Source organism: Sebastes umbrosus, chromosome 6 (genome assembly GCF_015220745.1).
Source record: "Sebastes umbrosus isolate fSebUmb1 chromosome 6, fSebUmb1.pri, whole genome shotgun sequence".
NCBI classification, from domain to species: domain Eukaryota; kingdom Metazoa; phylum Chordata; class Actinopteri; order Perciformes; family Sebastidae; genus Sebastes; species Sebastes umbrosus.
In genome coordinates, this window is record NC_051274.1 from 13,309,354 (window position 1) to 13,325,720 (window position 16,367).

The following is a 16,367-nucleotide window of genomic DNA, read 5'->3' on the forward strand; positions in this document are numbered from 1 at the left end:
AAAATGCATTCACCCTGAAAAGAGTGGTTATTTAGTTTACTTTCTAGCACAACTAAAACAGAAATAAGAGCACCAAAACACCAGTTGACTGTGTGATCATTTTTAAATGAAATCAGCTTGTACAATAAAACTTTTTATAATAGTCTTTAAAGAAAACTGGTTTCCTTTGAGGGCGTTAATTCACAAAGTGGCTTTTCTAAGATCAAAAAAGGGGAAATGAGGAAGGATCTTTTATAATCAATTCCTTATGTGGCATTTTCCCTAAATGACTGGTTTACAATTTCTTCAACTATATAAATCACTGATATCTTCACATATATAACTGAAGAGTTTGACGTATAAAAAGCTTTTTTTGTCTGTAAACTAATGTATAACAATCATATAATTGTTTGGTAGTTGTGTAAGTGTATTATAAAACCTGTCAATTTCGGATTAACAAAGTTATAATCCAATGTTTTGAGGCCACCCTTTTGTTCACATTTGGAGGATTGTACCTTCAGTGCATTTTTCATAATAGTCAGTATATTATAATTTCCTTCAAAACCTTTCAGCGTTTATTCTAGTGTCCCTCTACAACACATGTTTTTCGTCAAGACTGCAGCACCAAAGTGTTGGATTTCATCTGCTGGTGGAGGCGGAGCGACTGAAGGCTCCAGACTGCAGGAACACACCAAAACACAGCTGAGCCGCTGCTCGCTGAACTTCAAGACTTCTTGTGTTTTATCTCTTTCTGCTCTGCTCACACACACACACACCGCCTCCAGACAGACTTTATACCTCCTCTGGCTGGCTGGCAGCACTGTGACAAAGATGCACCTCGACATGACTCTCCTTCAGAGTAAGTTCTTCACTTTTCTTGCTTTTAAAAAAGACAAAATGACTTTGAGGAAACTTTCTTTGTTCCATAATTGGATCCAGGTTAGAATCACCCGCCGGGAACAAAAGCAGAAACGCTCTTCAGTCCTCAGGTTGACTCTGCAGCAGCACTGTAAATAACCTTATTTAAAATAGATTATTTTTATTATATAAAGTACTTTTATATGTATGTCTTTGCAATTTGTAAGATTGACATAACAGTCTGCTTATTTATTTATTTTTTTTAAACTGGTGTTTGCTATAAAAACAACTCAACTTCCGTTTTCTGAGTGTATAGCCTCATTTGTTTATTTATTGTACAACAATTCGTGCAATGATCTTTTTACAACTAGATTTAATAGCGGAAGTTATACAAATTGTGTTCATTTTCTGTCATTTATTTATATGTTTATTTATTGCTGAAACAACAGTTAACATAATTCACTATAATTTATTATTTTTATTGTAACTTTTTTTTGTTATTTGTTTTTATCAAAACCAAGCTTCAAATAGGCTATAGGCTATATTTAGACAATTTATCTACCTCAATCTATATTTTCTGTGTAGCCTAAGTGATGATATAATCAAGATGCCAGAATTACATTTTTTATCCACAACTTTTATTTTTGAAATATTCTGCTTTTAGAAAATGAAATGCATGGATCTCCATGGACTTGAAAGTGAAACGTAGGTTGCATTTAGACAGTCCTGTAGCTGCAGGGCTGTTTGTGACTAGCCTCGGCCTGCCCCTTGTTGATGGTGTGTATGTGGGGTTTTTTGTGGCCTCAGCCCAATGTGTTTCTAGTTAACTGCGGTCTGAGTCGAGGAGTCAGCACAATCCTGCAGCCAGTCATTATATGTGTCAGTAATGAGTGTTTCACCGCGAGTGGGCTGCTTTGAGTCCGTCCGGGCGACGTGGAGGAGGAGGAGGAGGAGGAGGTGGAGGAGGAGGATTACTGCTCCAACCATGTTTATGATGGCTTCTGTCTTAATTACCGGCCACCGACTGACTACACGGCATGGGAAAAAAACAAACTAGGATGGCTGTTTTGAATCAAATAAGCTTATAATAAACATCTAGCTGCTCATTCAAGGCAGAAAATGACAAGGTCACAGTAAGGTTGTTTTATGTTCTGTGTACAACTATACAGTGGACAATCCCTCGACTTTGTTTAGCAGAAAGACATATTTATAGTAGAGTAAAAGGGATCACATACTGAGATGATGCTCCCAGTAATATTGTTACTAAGTTGCCTTTACAGCTTTAAAGACATGTGCATGATGAGATATACAGTACACATAAAACGTGACCAAGAAGCAGTTTTGAAAGTATTAAGTACATTTACTCAAGTATAATACTTTTATAGTGGAGTTAAAAGTACAATATTTCCCTCTGAAATGTATAAAGTATAGCAGAAAATGGAAATACTCAAGTACAACTAAGTACAAGTACCTCAAATTTGTTCTTAAGTATTGTACTTGAGTAAATGTACTTATTTGATAACTTTAGTTACTTTGCAGGTTCAGATTACAACATATGATCAACAGATAAATACTGTGTTACTAAAGATGAGACTTTATTGACACCATGATATTTTATACATTAAAAGTAACGTTACATAACATCGATAGATTAAAAGTAAAGTTATATTACATTTACTCAAGTCCAGTACTTAAGAAAAATGTTGAAGTACTTGTACTTTGCTTGAGTATTTCCTTTTTCTGCTTCTTTATATTATTTACTCCACTACATTTCAAAGGGAAATATTGTACTTTTTTAACTCCACTACATTTATTTGATAATTTTAGTTTGTTACTTTGCAGTTTCACAATAATAATACAAAATATTATCAACAAATCAATATTGATGTTTTATTAAAGATGAGACTTTATCGATCCCAGGTTGAAATTCACAGCTACCCAGCCATAGTCTATATAGAAAAAAAATTGCCCCACCTACCGGATGTGACATTAAAGTGATGTACACATTAATGCATCAATAATTAGAATTCAATAATATAATATTCATTATACTGAAATGGGCCATTCTGCATAATGAGTACTTTTACTTTTTGTACTGTGTAAGTATCTTTTGATGCTAGTACTTTTGTACTCAAGGTAACATTTTGAAAGCAAGACTTTTACTTTTAACAGAGTATTTTTTACACTATATTTTATTGTTACTTTTACTTTGTAACATATGTGAGTACTTATTCCACCACTGAAGATAATGTGTTATATAGACATTACCTGATCCATGCACAGATGTGGTCCCAAATTGAGCTCTGCCATCAGTTACATGAAGATAAATATATACATTTACAATAATATACTTAGTAAAGTTATTAATAAGCATCAAATAAATCTATAGAAAGCATTTCATGCATAAACACATAATCAACAAGCTTCAAACTTAGAAGAAAATGGTATATAATGGTATAGTATATAATTATGATGGCAAACACAATAGAAAGTACTTATGAATCATGCTAATTTGCATATATCAAGCAAATCAATATGACTAAAAATACTTGAAAATCTTCCATCTAAAGTGAGTGTATCCACAGGAGAGTCAATAGGCACGCCACACACTCTGAGTGTATCTTTTCATGTTTAGCTGAATCTGCAGCTGGACAGATGTGTTTGATTCTCAACCTGTGACTGGGCTGTGAGTAAACTCATGAATCACATGGATAGTGCTGAGTGAACGCATGCTTTATGTCTGAGTTGAAACCTTTTTTGTTTTACCTTCAGGGGTGACATTCTGTTAAGTGATTCTCCATGTGATCCTGGGGTTACGAATGACAACAGTGATTTGGCAGGTCATTTGCTAAATGCCCGTTATTATAGCTGGTTTCGCAATAATAGCATATTGTTAAGTCTTTAGTGTTAAACCAGCCTCGTGAGTCACCAGCCTGCGTGTGTGTCTGGAGGAGAGATGAGAGAAAATTACAGGGGTTGGCACACTTTGTTTTTACCTTCTGCAGAAAAGTTTATAGCCTTCATTAGAAAACCCACGTTTTCCAGCATGAGGTCTCCTCTCCGATGCCAGTGTGTGTGCTGAAATCATTTTGCTCAGTATTATTACATACTGGTGAATACTTACAAAATCACAGCACGCTCTGCTCGGTTCATATCACTGCATTAAAGCACAGTAGCAGCACAAGTATTGTTTAGATGTGGTGAAATGGAACGTGTGTGTTGCCTGTGAATCAACCACCTGCAGGCATGATTAGAAAAACACCTGGATGGAGAACACACTTTTTGGTCTTGTAAACCCGTATCAAACAGATGTTGCGCTGTTTGTTTTTGGCTGTCAGGCCACCAGTGTTGATGATGAAAATGCACTTGATTGAGCCGTTTTGTTATTTGCTGCTCTTAGGCAGTGGTGGACGAAGTATTCAGATCTTTAATTTAAGTAAAAGTAGCAATAGACCTTTTCAAACTCGACAACATAAACATTCTAAATGGGCCCTTTTTATTTTCCTATTGCAATGTTTGTTAATACAATAGCTGACAGGAAGTAAACTTGGACCAAATGACAATGAATCTGAATCAGAAATACTTTTTGATCCCCGGGGGAAAATGGGGTGTTACAGTTCCTCTTATATAAAATCATAAAGAAATGTAAGAAAATAGAAATAAAGGTTGTATTTTGTATGTCACATGTACATAATGTACATAATGCTACAGTATATAACACAATATTTGTAGAGAATATAAATAACAATACAAATAAGAATAACAAATTAGAAATATGTGCAACAAACACATACAATATATAACCACAGTGTAAATAAGTAAATACAAAATGCTGAGGAGTGGGATATATTTAGTGTGTTAAATATGAAAGCAAAAGTAGTATAAATACAAATTTAAATAAGAATATTTCTTGAAATGCACAGTGTAAATAACACACACAGTTTAATTCAGATTACATATGAGAATAATAGTAAATTATGGGGTAGTAGCTGCTGACGTGTGAAATAAGTCCAGGTCCAGTCTATTGACTCGGAATGTCTGACACTCAGGGTGGAGATGAAAAGTTTGATGGCCACAGGCAGAATGACTTCCTGTAGCGCTCTGTAGTGGATCTTAGTGGAATGAGTCTAGCACTGAATGTACTCCTGTGTTTGAGCAGCACATCATGGAGTGGGTGGGAGACATTGTTCAAGATGACACGTAGCTTGGACAGCATCCTAAGGTCTAAAAGATCTAATACATACTCCATTAAGTCCTGCTTTGGAAATGTCACTTAAGTAAACATATAAGTATCATTAGAAAAAGATACTGAAATTATCAATAGTAAAAGTATTCATGATTCAGAAACATACATTACCTGTGAGTATTATACATACATTATATTATAATTTCATATATTATATCATTATATTAATATTACTGAGGCATTAAAGTGTAAGCAACATTTTAATGTTGTAGTTGGTCGAGGTGGAGCTAATTTAACTACTTTATATATATACTTTTGTGTAGATATCTATAACAATGCAACATATTTTATCATTTTATTTTATAAACTCATATGTTTTGTAGGTAAAAATTAATCTCTAAAATAAAAATAGCTGTCAAACAAATATAATGTATGTATATATATACATGTATATATATATATACATGTATATATATACTGTATATATATAGTTGTCATTGATTATTTGCTAATCAAACTAGTTGTGAAGTTTCATTGCAAAAGCTTCAGTAGTTACCAGATTTATAACTTCTCAAGACTAAAATCTTTTGATGGACTACAAAACAGAACTCGGGTGTCTGTCAGACCTTTAACCAGAACCAACATCTGTGACCACATCACACCAGTGTTTTTGTTTTGCTTCCTTATACTTGATCAAAGTATGCTATATAATTGATTTTATGATTTTATTGATTACTTTTGAGGCTCTTCTTGGCCTCTTTTCTTCTTGCAATATTTTGACCTCTTAGTACGAGCCTGTGCGTAGTTTGATATCCTCGGGTAGAGGCCTTTTAACTGTTCCAGAGGCCTGGCATAAAACTAGAGGGGACAGAGAATTTATAGTCGGGGCCTCAATGCCTGAGGAAATCAGGTTCGCTAAGTCTGTAACATCTTTTAAATCTCTTCTTAAAATATACTTTTATTTGGGCGCTTGACCTGATTTTACCTGAGTTTTTTTATTTTTTTATTTTACTTCAATTGTCTTTTTCCTTTTTTTTATCTTACATTGTTGAATTGTTTTTGTTTTTTTAAATCTCTTTTATCATAAAAATCTAATTATTTTATAATTTGTTGGTTTTAATTTACTGAAGCATTTGTGTTTTCGAAAGTGCTGATTAATCGTGGCATTTTCCAAATTGGTAACTTCATCATCACATACATACATGCATGAAATCTGATCCACCCTCAGCATTTAGGAGCAGTGGGCTGTGGTGAAGCGCCCAGGGATTAACTTGGGGTTCAGTGTCTCACTCAAGGACACTTTGACATGCAGAGAGTAGAAGCCGGGGATCAAACCATCAACCTTGTGGTTAAAGGAAGACCCGTTTTACCCACTGAGCTACTGCCACCCCAGTAATAATAACTGTAATGCCAGTAATAACTGTGCATTGAAAATAATCCACTCTTTATTCACATACTGTATATAAACAGTATTTATGTAGTGAATGTATCCACACGTAAAAAGCTCTGCACCTCCAGCCTCTATAGTTCTCAGTACCCTTTACAGGACAGTAAAAATATACAGGTGTTTGGTGTGAGCTGAATAGCAGCCTGGTTCTTCATCCCCTCAGGATCACGGCCTTGCAACAGGCCAGCGGCAGCCAGCATGAATAGAGGCTCTGTATGCTTTGGCTGCATGCGGCTCCGCTGGCCCTTCAAGTAAACAGACGACGAAAAAGCACTGTGGGAAAAAAACGCATTAGAAATAGCTGTAGGAAACTTTCCTATCTATAGAGTGAAAAAACACAAACAGCAACATATATTTCCAGAGAATATTGTTGACAGCCGGTATATTTTTTTATGTTCTTGTATTCCTGTGTGGACCATTTCTGTTTTTAAAACGTTGCTTTTTTACCGTGTCCTTCTTTCTTCAGTTATCCTCTGTTATTTTAAACAGTCCTCTCACTGAACCCACATCTGTTCCAATGCTGAAATCCTCCGCTGTTGGGTCAGTCCAGGTCACCACCACATTTAGCTGAGTCTTATAAATATTTCTCAAGACTTAGTTAGTCAACAGGGTGATATCTGTAAAACCTCAGCTAGTATGAATTATGTGTTTCAGTAACTCTAATCACTCATGTGTTTGTTTGTTTCAGTTGTTGCTGTGCTCATCCTGCCAGGAGGTAAGACATTTTTGTTTCTCAATGCATACCTTAATGCAGTGATTCTCAAAGGGGGGTTTCTGTCTGGTGGTCCGCGAAATGATTTACTATAAATTATTTAATTGTGCATTAAAAAGTGCATATTTACAGACATTTGCGCCAAAAAAACAAACATATTTTGTCCATTACTCCCAACCCACCCATGTCAGCTTTGGGCTGATAGAAACTCTGATATGATTGTTACACATCTTGTAAATATGTAATGAATCAGTCACTTCACTCAGGGCGCAACAAATTGTTCCTGCTGCTGCTTAGGATGGCTTTTAGCCAGCTTGCTAGAAATATTTGAGTCAGTCCACATTGTCAAGGGATTTTGTCATTAAACAGTGATATCGAGCTTAGTTTTATTGAGAACAGCGACAGGAGACCAAAATGCGTCATGTATCTTCAGGTGATGGCGAACAAAGCCATGAAGCCGGCCAAGCTAAAGTGACATCTGATTACAAAGCAACTGGAATATCAGGTCAAACCAAGGTGGCGTTAACATGATTCAAATTGAATTGTGTTTCTGTTTATCACTATCAAACAGGTCTGAAGTATTTATGTTGAAAAGTTTTAGCTTACTAGTAGATCCAATGGCATCTAGAGTACAAATGGTAGTAAGCATACTTAATCGGTGTTAGGATTATGGGGGGTCCTGGGAAAATGTTCTCTCGTGCAAGGGGTCAATGGCACCACAAAGTTTAAGAACCCCTGCACTAATGTATAGTACCTCATGTTTGAACCCATGTGTTTATTTCTTTGTATCAGCATGGGGTCAGAGCGGCAGCAGCAGCACACTCGGTGTGGTGGTGGAGGCTAAGAACATCACCCTCCCTCAGGGGTCAAAGGCCATCCTTCCCTGCCACAGCCCCCGCATGGTGTGGACCCAGGACAGGCTGAAGGACCGTCAGAGGGTGGTGCACTGGGACTTGGTGCGCAGCAGCCCGGAGTATTCTGTGGAGCGAGTCCTGGACATGTCCCCTGGAGCCCGCCTGAGGGTCTACAATGGCTTTAACAAGGGACGCATTTCCGTCCCAGACTCTGCTTTCGATGACGGCAACTTCTCCCTCATCATCAACAGTGAGACTTCCCCACATTTCCCACATTTCGCACCATCAACATTGCACTCTTCCATTTATAATATCAATTTATGCTTATTTTTCCAGGTGTGGTCACAACTGACAAGGGAGTTTACACTTGTAATCTGCATCATCACTACTGCCAGATTCACCAGTCCATTCAAATCCAGCTCAATGTCACTAAATCAGGTGAGGTTTCCTGTGGTCATACAGCCCAATGCTATTCCATGAGTCATGATGCATGAAACAGATTAATGTATGTATTTCACTCTCATGTGTTTCCAGCTCGGAAAGAGAAACGTTACTGGGATGGAGAGAAGACCGTGTTCGTGGTCTTGCTCGGCAAGTCGGTAGTATTGCCTTGTGTGAACCGACGTCCCCTGTGGAGAGACGGTCTCCAGGAGGACCAGCAGCAGGTGGCTCACTGGGACTTCCAGGCCCCCGGAGTGCGTCCCGACAGGGCCGGCCGCCTGGTGGACCTCTACGCCTCCGGAGAGCGCCGAGATTACGGACCACGCTTTGGAGAGAACAAGATGAGCGTGGAGGAGGACGCTTTTACTTTAGGCGACTTCTCGCTGTCCATTTCTAACTTGAAGCCTGTTGATAAAGGCCTGTACTCCTGCCACCTGCATCACCACTACTGCGGCCTGCACGAGAGACGCATCTTCAGGCTCACTGTTGGACCTCCACTTCCGTCCGCCCCCACCACGGCACCCAAAGTTTTCCAGAATGACGTGCCAGAGCCAAGTAAGTCACTCAAAACAACAAGCGACACATCACTAAAACTTTCCAGACACTAGTAATGGTTAATGTTTTTCCCCATATGGTTTCTCGTGCATGGAGTGACAACAGAGCTCCTGGGCTCTTTGTTATAATTATAGGCATAGTTGGTCAGTTGAATCAGTTCCTCTTCTTCTCCACTGCCAACTTTCTCCTCAGACCTCTCTGTTTTTGTGTTTGAGCTGAAGAGGGAGGGAGGAGGTAGAAAGAATGTTGGAGCTAGTTGAGTAAGAAAGAAAGAAAACTTTCTGTTAGATGTATCAAATTCGGGTTTCTTTAAGGAGTCAACTATTTGCAGCTCTGGCTTGAGAAGCTGTCTACAGTAAACAGCTTTAAATTGGCTGCAACGGAAGTGGCTCATTTTTCCTCGCTGACTTTTCTTTCCCCATTTTTACAGCTTTTTCATTTACAGCTGGAGACATTTTAACTGTGCTGAGCAGAGGAGTAGGCACCAACAGCCAATAATTGAGGGAGTGGACGCTCCTATCTCGTGTTTTTTCCTCCACTTGACCCCATTTTCCAAAAAGTCCCAACCACATGTCTAGACTGGTTACACTGTATCTCCAGTTTTTGTTTATTCCCTCTCTATCTGCTGATGTGTATCGGTCCTCGGGTTCAGGCGTGTTTACCAGCAGTTAAAGGAAGTCTGATACATCTGTTCAACATCTGGGCCAGCTGTGACATGAAAGAGCAATGTAAGGGGAGGGGATGCAGGTTTGTGTTATACTACAGATCCTCCCCTCCTGTAAAGAAATGACAGCCCTATTAGCTCCATAATGGTGTTGAAGAAATGCCCACGTGGATAGATGACATCCTGCCTCATCTAGGAATTCTTCTTTACGCACCGCTGCTCTTGACTGTTAATTTAAAAGTAAGTTGTTTGTGCTCACGCAGGCACCGGCAATCATCTGAAATTACAGCTGTCACGAGAGCTTTTCACTTTAATGCTCTAATTCTCTGTGGCAAATTTATTTCTTTGTGATCACGAAGAGGGCGTTGTGTGAGCTGTCCAACAGAAATCTCTATCTTTTGAAAATGAAGACGTTTTCCTTCAGTTCATTGACTTGCAAATGACGCACATCCCACAGGAACAAAAACACGGGGTAACCTCTGTGCAGCATATGTGAAATAGCCGTTAACACGTACACACTTGTCAGATCTGTCAAGAAAATGGAAATGGGCTACTGCTGGGGGACGCGGCTGCAGCTCTGGTTGTGACAGTTGAGCTCTAGAGACGATGACCTTGGACGTGTCTTTGCAGTTTCATGCACATTAAACAATGACAGGTGATAATTGCCAACTAAGCTCCCGGTTAGGAGGTGGCTGATTAAGTCAGAATAAGCTTTCTTATTCATAATTGGCTAGTTTCAAAAGCATGGTCAGGAAGATGGTACGTTGCATGTTCTCCTCATTAGTCCCTCAGTGGCGCCTAGTTTTACTAGCGTCTAACTTGTCTGCTTTAATGAGAGACCATAGAGTAATGCCGTACTTAAAGGAACAGTGTGTAGCATTTAGGGGGATCTATTGGCTGAAATGGAATATAATATTAATAAGCAGGCTGGTCTCATACACCATTTGTTGCTATACCTACAAAACGTAATGCATTGTTATTTGTATATATCCCACAAAATCAATTTATGTGTAATCCACGAAATTGTGAAAAAGCAACAAACTACACATAGGGACGAGGTCGGGGTGGATGGGTAAAACACTGAACTTTCACCCAGGAGACTGGTGTTTGTATCCTGTGTGAAACCAGAAGTCAACGTTGATTCATTTGTCAGGTAAATTCAATACTTAAATTACACCACTTCCGGAGTTATTTTAACCCAAACCGCGATCTTTTCTGAAACCTAAGTAAATTGTTTTTGTCAAGTTAATTCCATACTAAAGTTAAACCATTTCTGGTGTTATTTTAACCCAAACCACCATTTTTCCTAAACCTAACTAAGTCGCTTTTGTCACGTAACTTACGTAATTAAGTTACGCCACTTCCTGTGTTATTTTAATCCAAATCACAATCTTTTCCTAAACCAAACTAAATAGTTTTGTTGCCTAAACCTAATCAAGTTGTTTCGTGTGAAGACAGAAGTCTATTTTGAAAAGACTGGAGCGGAAATTGACAAATGGACATTTGTAGGAAAACACATGAAAAATAAGGAATAACTTTTTGTAAGATATCATACGAACTGTTGTATGAGAATACGTTGCAATAAGTATGTTTTCTTTAGTGTATAATCACCTGAAAATAAGAATTGCCTCGTTTTCGTTAGCTTAGAATGAGTTTCATGATCCTTTTTTCTTCTGTGATCAGGCTGTATTTGAATTTAGGGAGAAGTTTAAAAGACTAACAAGCTGCTCTGTAAACATGTATTGAAGGATTATTCTGTGGTACAATACACTGTATTGTATAACACTGTTTATAATAGACAGACGTTGTTATGATCAAGCGTATATTTTCTGTCTTTGGTGTTTTTAATAATTATCGTTACACAAACATCCCAGGTCCCTGTGAGACCTGGAGCTGCCTGCAGTGTTGTCAGATATGGATTTAGAATCTGCTGAAGGTGTCATGCAGCAACTAGACTTCTGTGTTTGTGAGAAGATGTGAAAAGGCCCAAATGGAAAACTAATACAGACATGCAGACAGACCACATAACAGAATCTGTCTCTCTTTCCTCACACTTCTCCCCCTCTTTTCTGGTCAGCCTGTGTGTTTTTTTTTCTGAGGCAAAAAGAAAAAAAAAATAACAGCTGCATGACATCAGGTCTGGAAGTCATTACCACCGAACAGACATTTAACTCCTGCTCTCCCTCTCTGGCTTTTGGAAACAAATGAAAAAGAAGAAGCCTCGGGAGGAATACAAATTTTTAGTTATGTGGAAATACATTTAATTTTGATCTGTTTATTGCCATTACGTTAATCTAATGTAACAATCCAATACATCACAGTTCCCATTGTTTGAAAGTACATTGAGTTCTCTAGATATTTACCATGTGGAATATATTTACTCCATCACCTATGAGCTCTGTCTATTTATGAGAGAGTTTTTTATTATAGGAAACATATGATTTAATCCATGTTCTGTCTTTAGGGACTGAAGTTGTGGAGGGTCCACGTGTGGTGAATGTCATCCTCCCTGAGCATCGTGGGTATTTCGTGCAGCATTTGGGCTACTTTCTGGCAACATTCATACTGCTGGCGTTCATCGTTGTCGCCGTTGTCGTGTTGACTCGACGACGTAAAAAGAGAGGTGTGTGTTTAACCCATTAACTCACATCTTGTTCATGGCTTGTATCTGATAGCCAGCTTATATTTTATCATTATAAAAGTCATATTCATAGATAGCACATTTTGTGGACACACTGTGTTTGAGATTGTGTGATAAATCTTTTTCTTTTTCAGGTCTGGAGTATGACCTGCGCCGATCTGATCGGTAAGACATCACTATACAATTAATTGTGTGCCATTTTTTTCCCTTTAAATTGAATCCAATTGTAAGCAGATCAATACTTTTGGGGAGATAGGAATAGGGTAAAACTTTTAACTAATAGATATCATCATGAAACTTCCACAGTTGATTACTTATATTAAGATAATTATTTTTTATATTACAAGTTTTTTGAAAATGTATGTTTAAATATGCAAATGAGTCCTTATCTTATAAATAATGTGCTAATTTGCATAATTTTCCAGAACAGAAATCTGAAAACTGGATAAAGCCAGGTTCAAAATTCTTTTTTTATTTTGTTGACATATTAGAGTCAAAGGTTTTTACAGATGGGATTTTGTATCTCTTTGTATCACTCCATAAATCAGAAATACTGTCAACAGCTATTTAAAAAAAATCCATTTTCACCATGTTTTTAGAAATAAAATGTTGTGTAAATCAGGCTATGGATGATATATGAATAAACCCTTCTGTAAAAACCTTCAGAATATAAGTAGGAATAAAACTGATGTACGTAAGTGCTACTGAAGTGGAGATTTCTGGCTCAGAGTATGAGAAAAAACTAATTTTGAGAAAACTGCCTTTTAAAGATATGTATTTTGCAAGACACTGCAGGTGAATAGGGTAAAAAAAAGAATTTAACTAATAGACTTCCCCAGTTGATTATTTACATTAAGACAATTATTGTTTTGTATTACAAATTTTCTGAAATGTTTAAATACGCGAATGAGGCATTATTTAATGCTAACCTTTGGTGAATTTAGGAGAAATCTAAAGACGCAAATAAAAAAAGTGTAATAAAATAAACATCTCAATGTGCGTTTTGGATGTTTTCTCTCCATTAGTCAAAAAGAAGACATGTTATGTAAGCAAAATCTCAAAATTGACCTGTGCATGAAAGACAATGTTTTTGCCTGTCTCTGTGCAGGGGACATGTGATCGATGGAGGTGAAACGTCATTAGACCTCACAGAGCTGAGGCCCTGTAGCCAAGAACCTCTGAATTCAGGTACAGTAAACCTCATCCCACACATACAGTAAACACACATTTTCTAACTTAAAGAAGTGCTTTCTCATAACCTGTATGTCTACTACGATCCACAGACTTCAAAAACAACCTACTGAAAGAGAGAGATATGGCCAAAGACTGCAATAGGGGTGAATAGAGTTTCAGTAAATAAACATCCTTACAGCCACAGATCAGAAACATTACATTTGATTAATATGACGTCTGTCTCTCACCTCTTCATTCAGACTTTGATGGGAAACTGTGGAAGTGAGTGTGATATTTCTGAGATGCTGCTGGCAGGTCCAGGGCAAACACCGGAAGAGTAAATGACCGTGGAGAGAAGGGAAACCCAGGAGAGGACAGGAGGAATGCTCCCTCTGCTGTAACTCTAACACACTAAGCTTTCTTTTTTTACTAAAAGCCATAATTTTTACATGCCATTTTTTTTTTATATAACTTGCATATTTCACCACCTGTTATAACAATATGGTTAAACATATATTTGATCCCTACTCTTTGTGTTTGTTGGTTGGTATATGTTGAATATTAGGTATTTTTTAATCATTCTTTAAAAAGAAAAAAAATCTTTACAAAAATGCATGCTGTTTATTGAAGTATGTTTTATGTGTACTTTGCATGCTTACTGAGCTGCAAGCTCACAGCTGTTCTCCATTCTTCAGATTTTCTTTTTTGCACAAATTCTGCTGTAATTTGTAAAGGATTTTCATCATGCAAAGTTACTGTGGGTAGACAGTTTCAGACAGTGTTTGGAAACCACACATTTTAAAATTTTCTAGCTTTATAATAAGACATTTTAAAAAGATTATGGTACTTTTTATTTTTATTTTTTTTAACAAAACTCAGCTCTGGTGACAAAATGACTACATTAATTATTTTTATGCGTGCATTTTATGTATTTCAGAAATGCAGACTGCCCGATTTAAATTTGTCTCCATTTTTCCCCAAATGGATATGTCTGTTCATTGATAACTTATCAAATGAAAAATAGTGAAATTGTAGGACCATGGACTAAAGGCTCAGTCTAACAAAACTCAGGTAAAAGAAAAATCTTTTAACCATTTATTTGGTTTTTAATGGGCTGTGCACTACTTGTTTGCATCAAGCACGTATAAAGCACCCTGGTTTATAAAACACTGAATTTTCGTTACTAAATCTGCTAGTCAATGACACAGGTATAAAATGTGCGGCTGTAGCACTATGAGGTTTACTGTCTACTATCTCAGTAATGCTAAATACCAAACTGTAATCCTAACCCCTTATTTTTCTTTGGGTCTATTGCTCACTTGCACACTCTCTGATGTCGGTCTCTTCTAAGAAAAGATTTCTTCTATTAAAGATTCACAATGGTGGCCACAGACTCATCACTATTTGTTCTGAGGGTTTCCACAGATCACATATCTGGTGTTTGGGTGAATAGGAAACTGTGATATGAATTTATAATGTATTGATAGCCTCTGAAGACTTTAGGATTAGGAGTATGAGAGAAGGAACATTTGAGGTAAGTCATTTATCATTGTTTTAAATTGTAGAGGGATGAGATGAGCACTGAATACTTGTGTGATATTAACATCCTGTAGTTCATGTGACATTGTAACTAGAGCTGCAACTATTGATCGACTAATCAATAAGTTGTCATTTGTCATCAGTTGTCACTATTTAATTAATCACCAAATATTTTGATAATCACTTAATCTGTTTGAGGATTTTTTTTAAGAAAAAAAATCTCAAAGTTCTCTGATTTCAGCTTCTTAAATGTGAATATTTTCTGGTTTCTTTACTCCTCTATGACAGTAAACTGAATATCTTTGAGTTGTGGACAAAACAAGACATTAGAAGAAACACTGATCGACATTTTTCACCATTTTATGATATTTTATAGAACAAACAACTAATATATTAATCAATAAAATAATAAACAGATTAATCAAAGATGAAAATAATCATTGCAGCCCTAACTGTAACCAGCTGTGCTGTACAAAGCTTCCACCTATTTTCACCACTGGGGTGATCAGTCACATGCAGTGATAATTAAGCAGTTACAATTAATGTCTAATTATTATTACTGTTATTTGTAATTATTGTTATGGACATAAATAATATTTAATAAGCCTATTAACTGGGGTGTAATTAGCCTATGCAATCATTAGAGTGCAGCTTCTACTTTTTTCCTACTTCCTCCCCAAATCTCTCAGTGCTACTGCTGTATTTTTTTTAATTTTATTTTGAAATTTAAATATATATGTATATTTTGTATTTATTTATTTGCACACATATAAAACTGCACAAAATCCAGTCAATGAAAAAAAAAAACAAGAAATGTGTCAGGAGAGGTCAAGAAGCCACAGGCTTATACAAAGGACCTCCCCCCAACCCCAGGAGAAAAAAAAACAATAACAAAAAAGGAAGAAAGATCTAAACTAACATAATTTTAAAATGTGTATATGTGTGTATATGTGTATATATATATTTCATTTTTAAAATAAAATAAAAAAATACAGTAGCACATATACTGTATATGTATATCTTACTTTATCATATTTATAATCATATTCTGTTAATTTTAAAATAAAATGTTATATTAATGTAATATTTAATATTAATTAATATAATTAATATTCATATTTAATATATTTTTTAAATTATTTTATAGGATTTTAATTTTAGGATATTTTTCTATTCTTTGGGTATTTGTCTGTTATCCAAAAAATAGGTCGTCATGTCTTTCAAACTATATATTTTTTTTCATGAGAAAAAAAACCAAAAACATTTTTCATTAGAATATAATTTTAAACATATTTAATTGTTTTTCATTTAATTGAGT

General features: G+C 36.4%; 1 protein-coding gene across 1 annotated transcript; it reads left to right on the forward strand.

Annotated features, from left to right (window-relative positions):
* Nucleotides 1–662: 662 nt before the first annotated feature.
* Nucleotides 663–15,252, forward strand: LOC119490350 (matrix remodeling-associated protein 8-like). The gene is made up of 10 exons (XM_037773691.1): nucleotides 663–838; nucleotides 7,159–7,185; nucleotides 7,975–8,286; nucleotides 8,373–8,474; nucleotides 8,571–9,032; nucleotides 12,161–12,319; nucleotides 12,472–12,502; nucleotides 13,446–13,525; nucleotides 13,621–13,674; nucleotides 13,771–15,252. Exons 1-10 carry the CDS (start codon nucleotides 811–813, stop codon nucleotides 13,794–13,796), a joined length of 1,281 nt encoding a protein of 426 aa, XP_037629619.1. The 5' UTR covers nucleotides 663–810; the 3' UTR covers nucleotides 13,797–15,252.
* The last annotated feature ends 1,115 nt before the right edge of the window (nucleotides 15,253–16,367 follow it).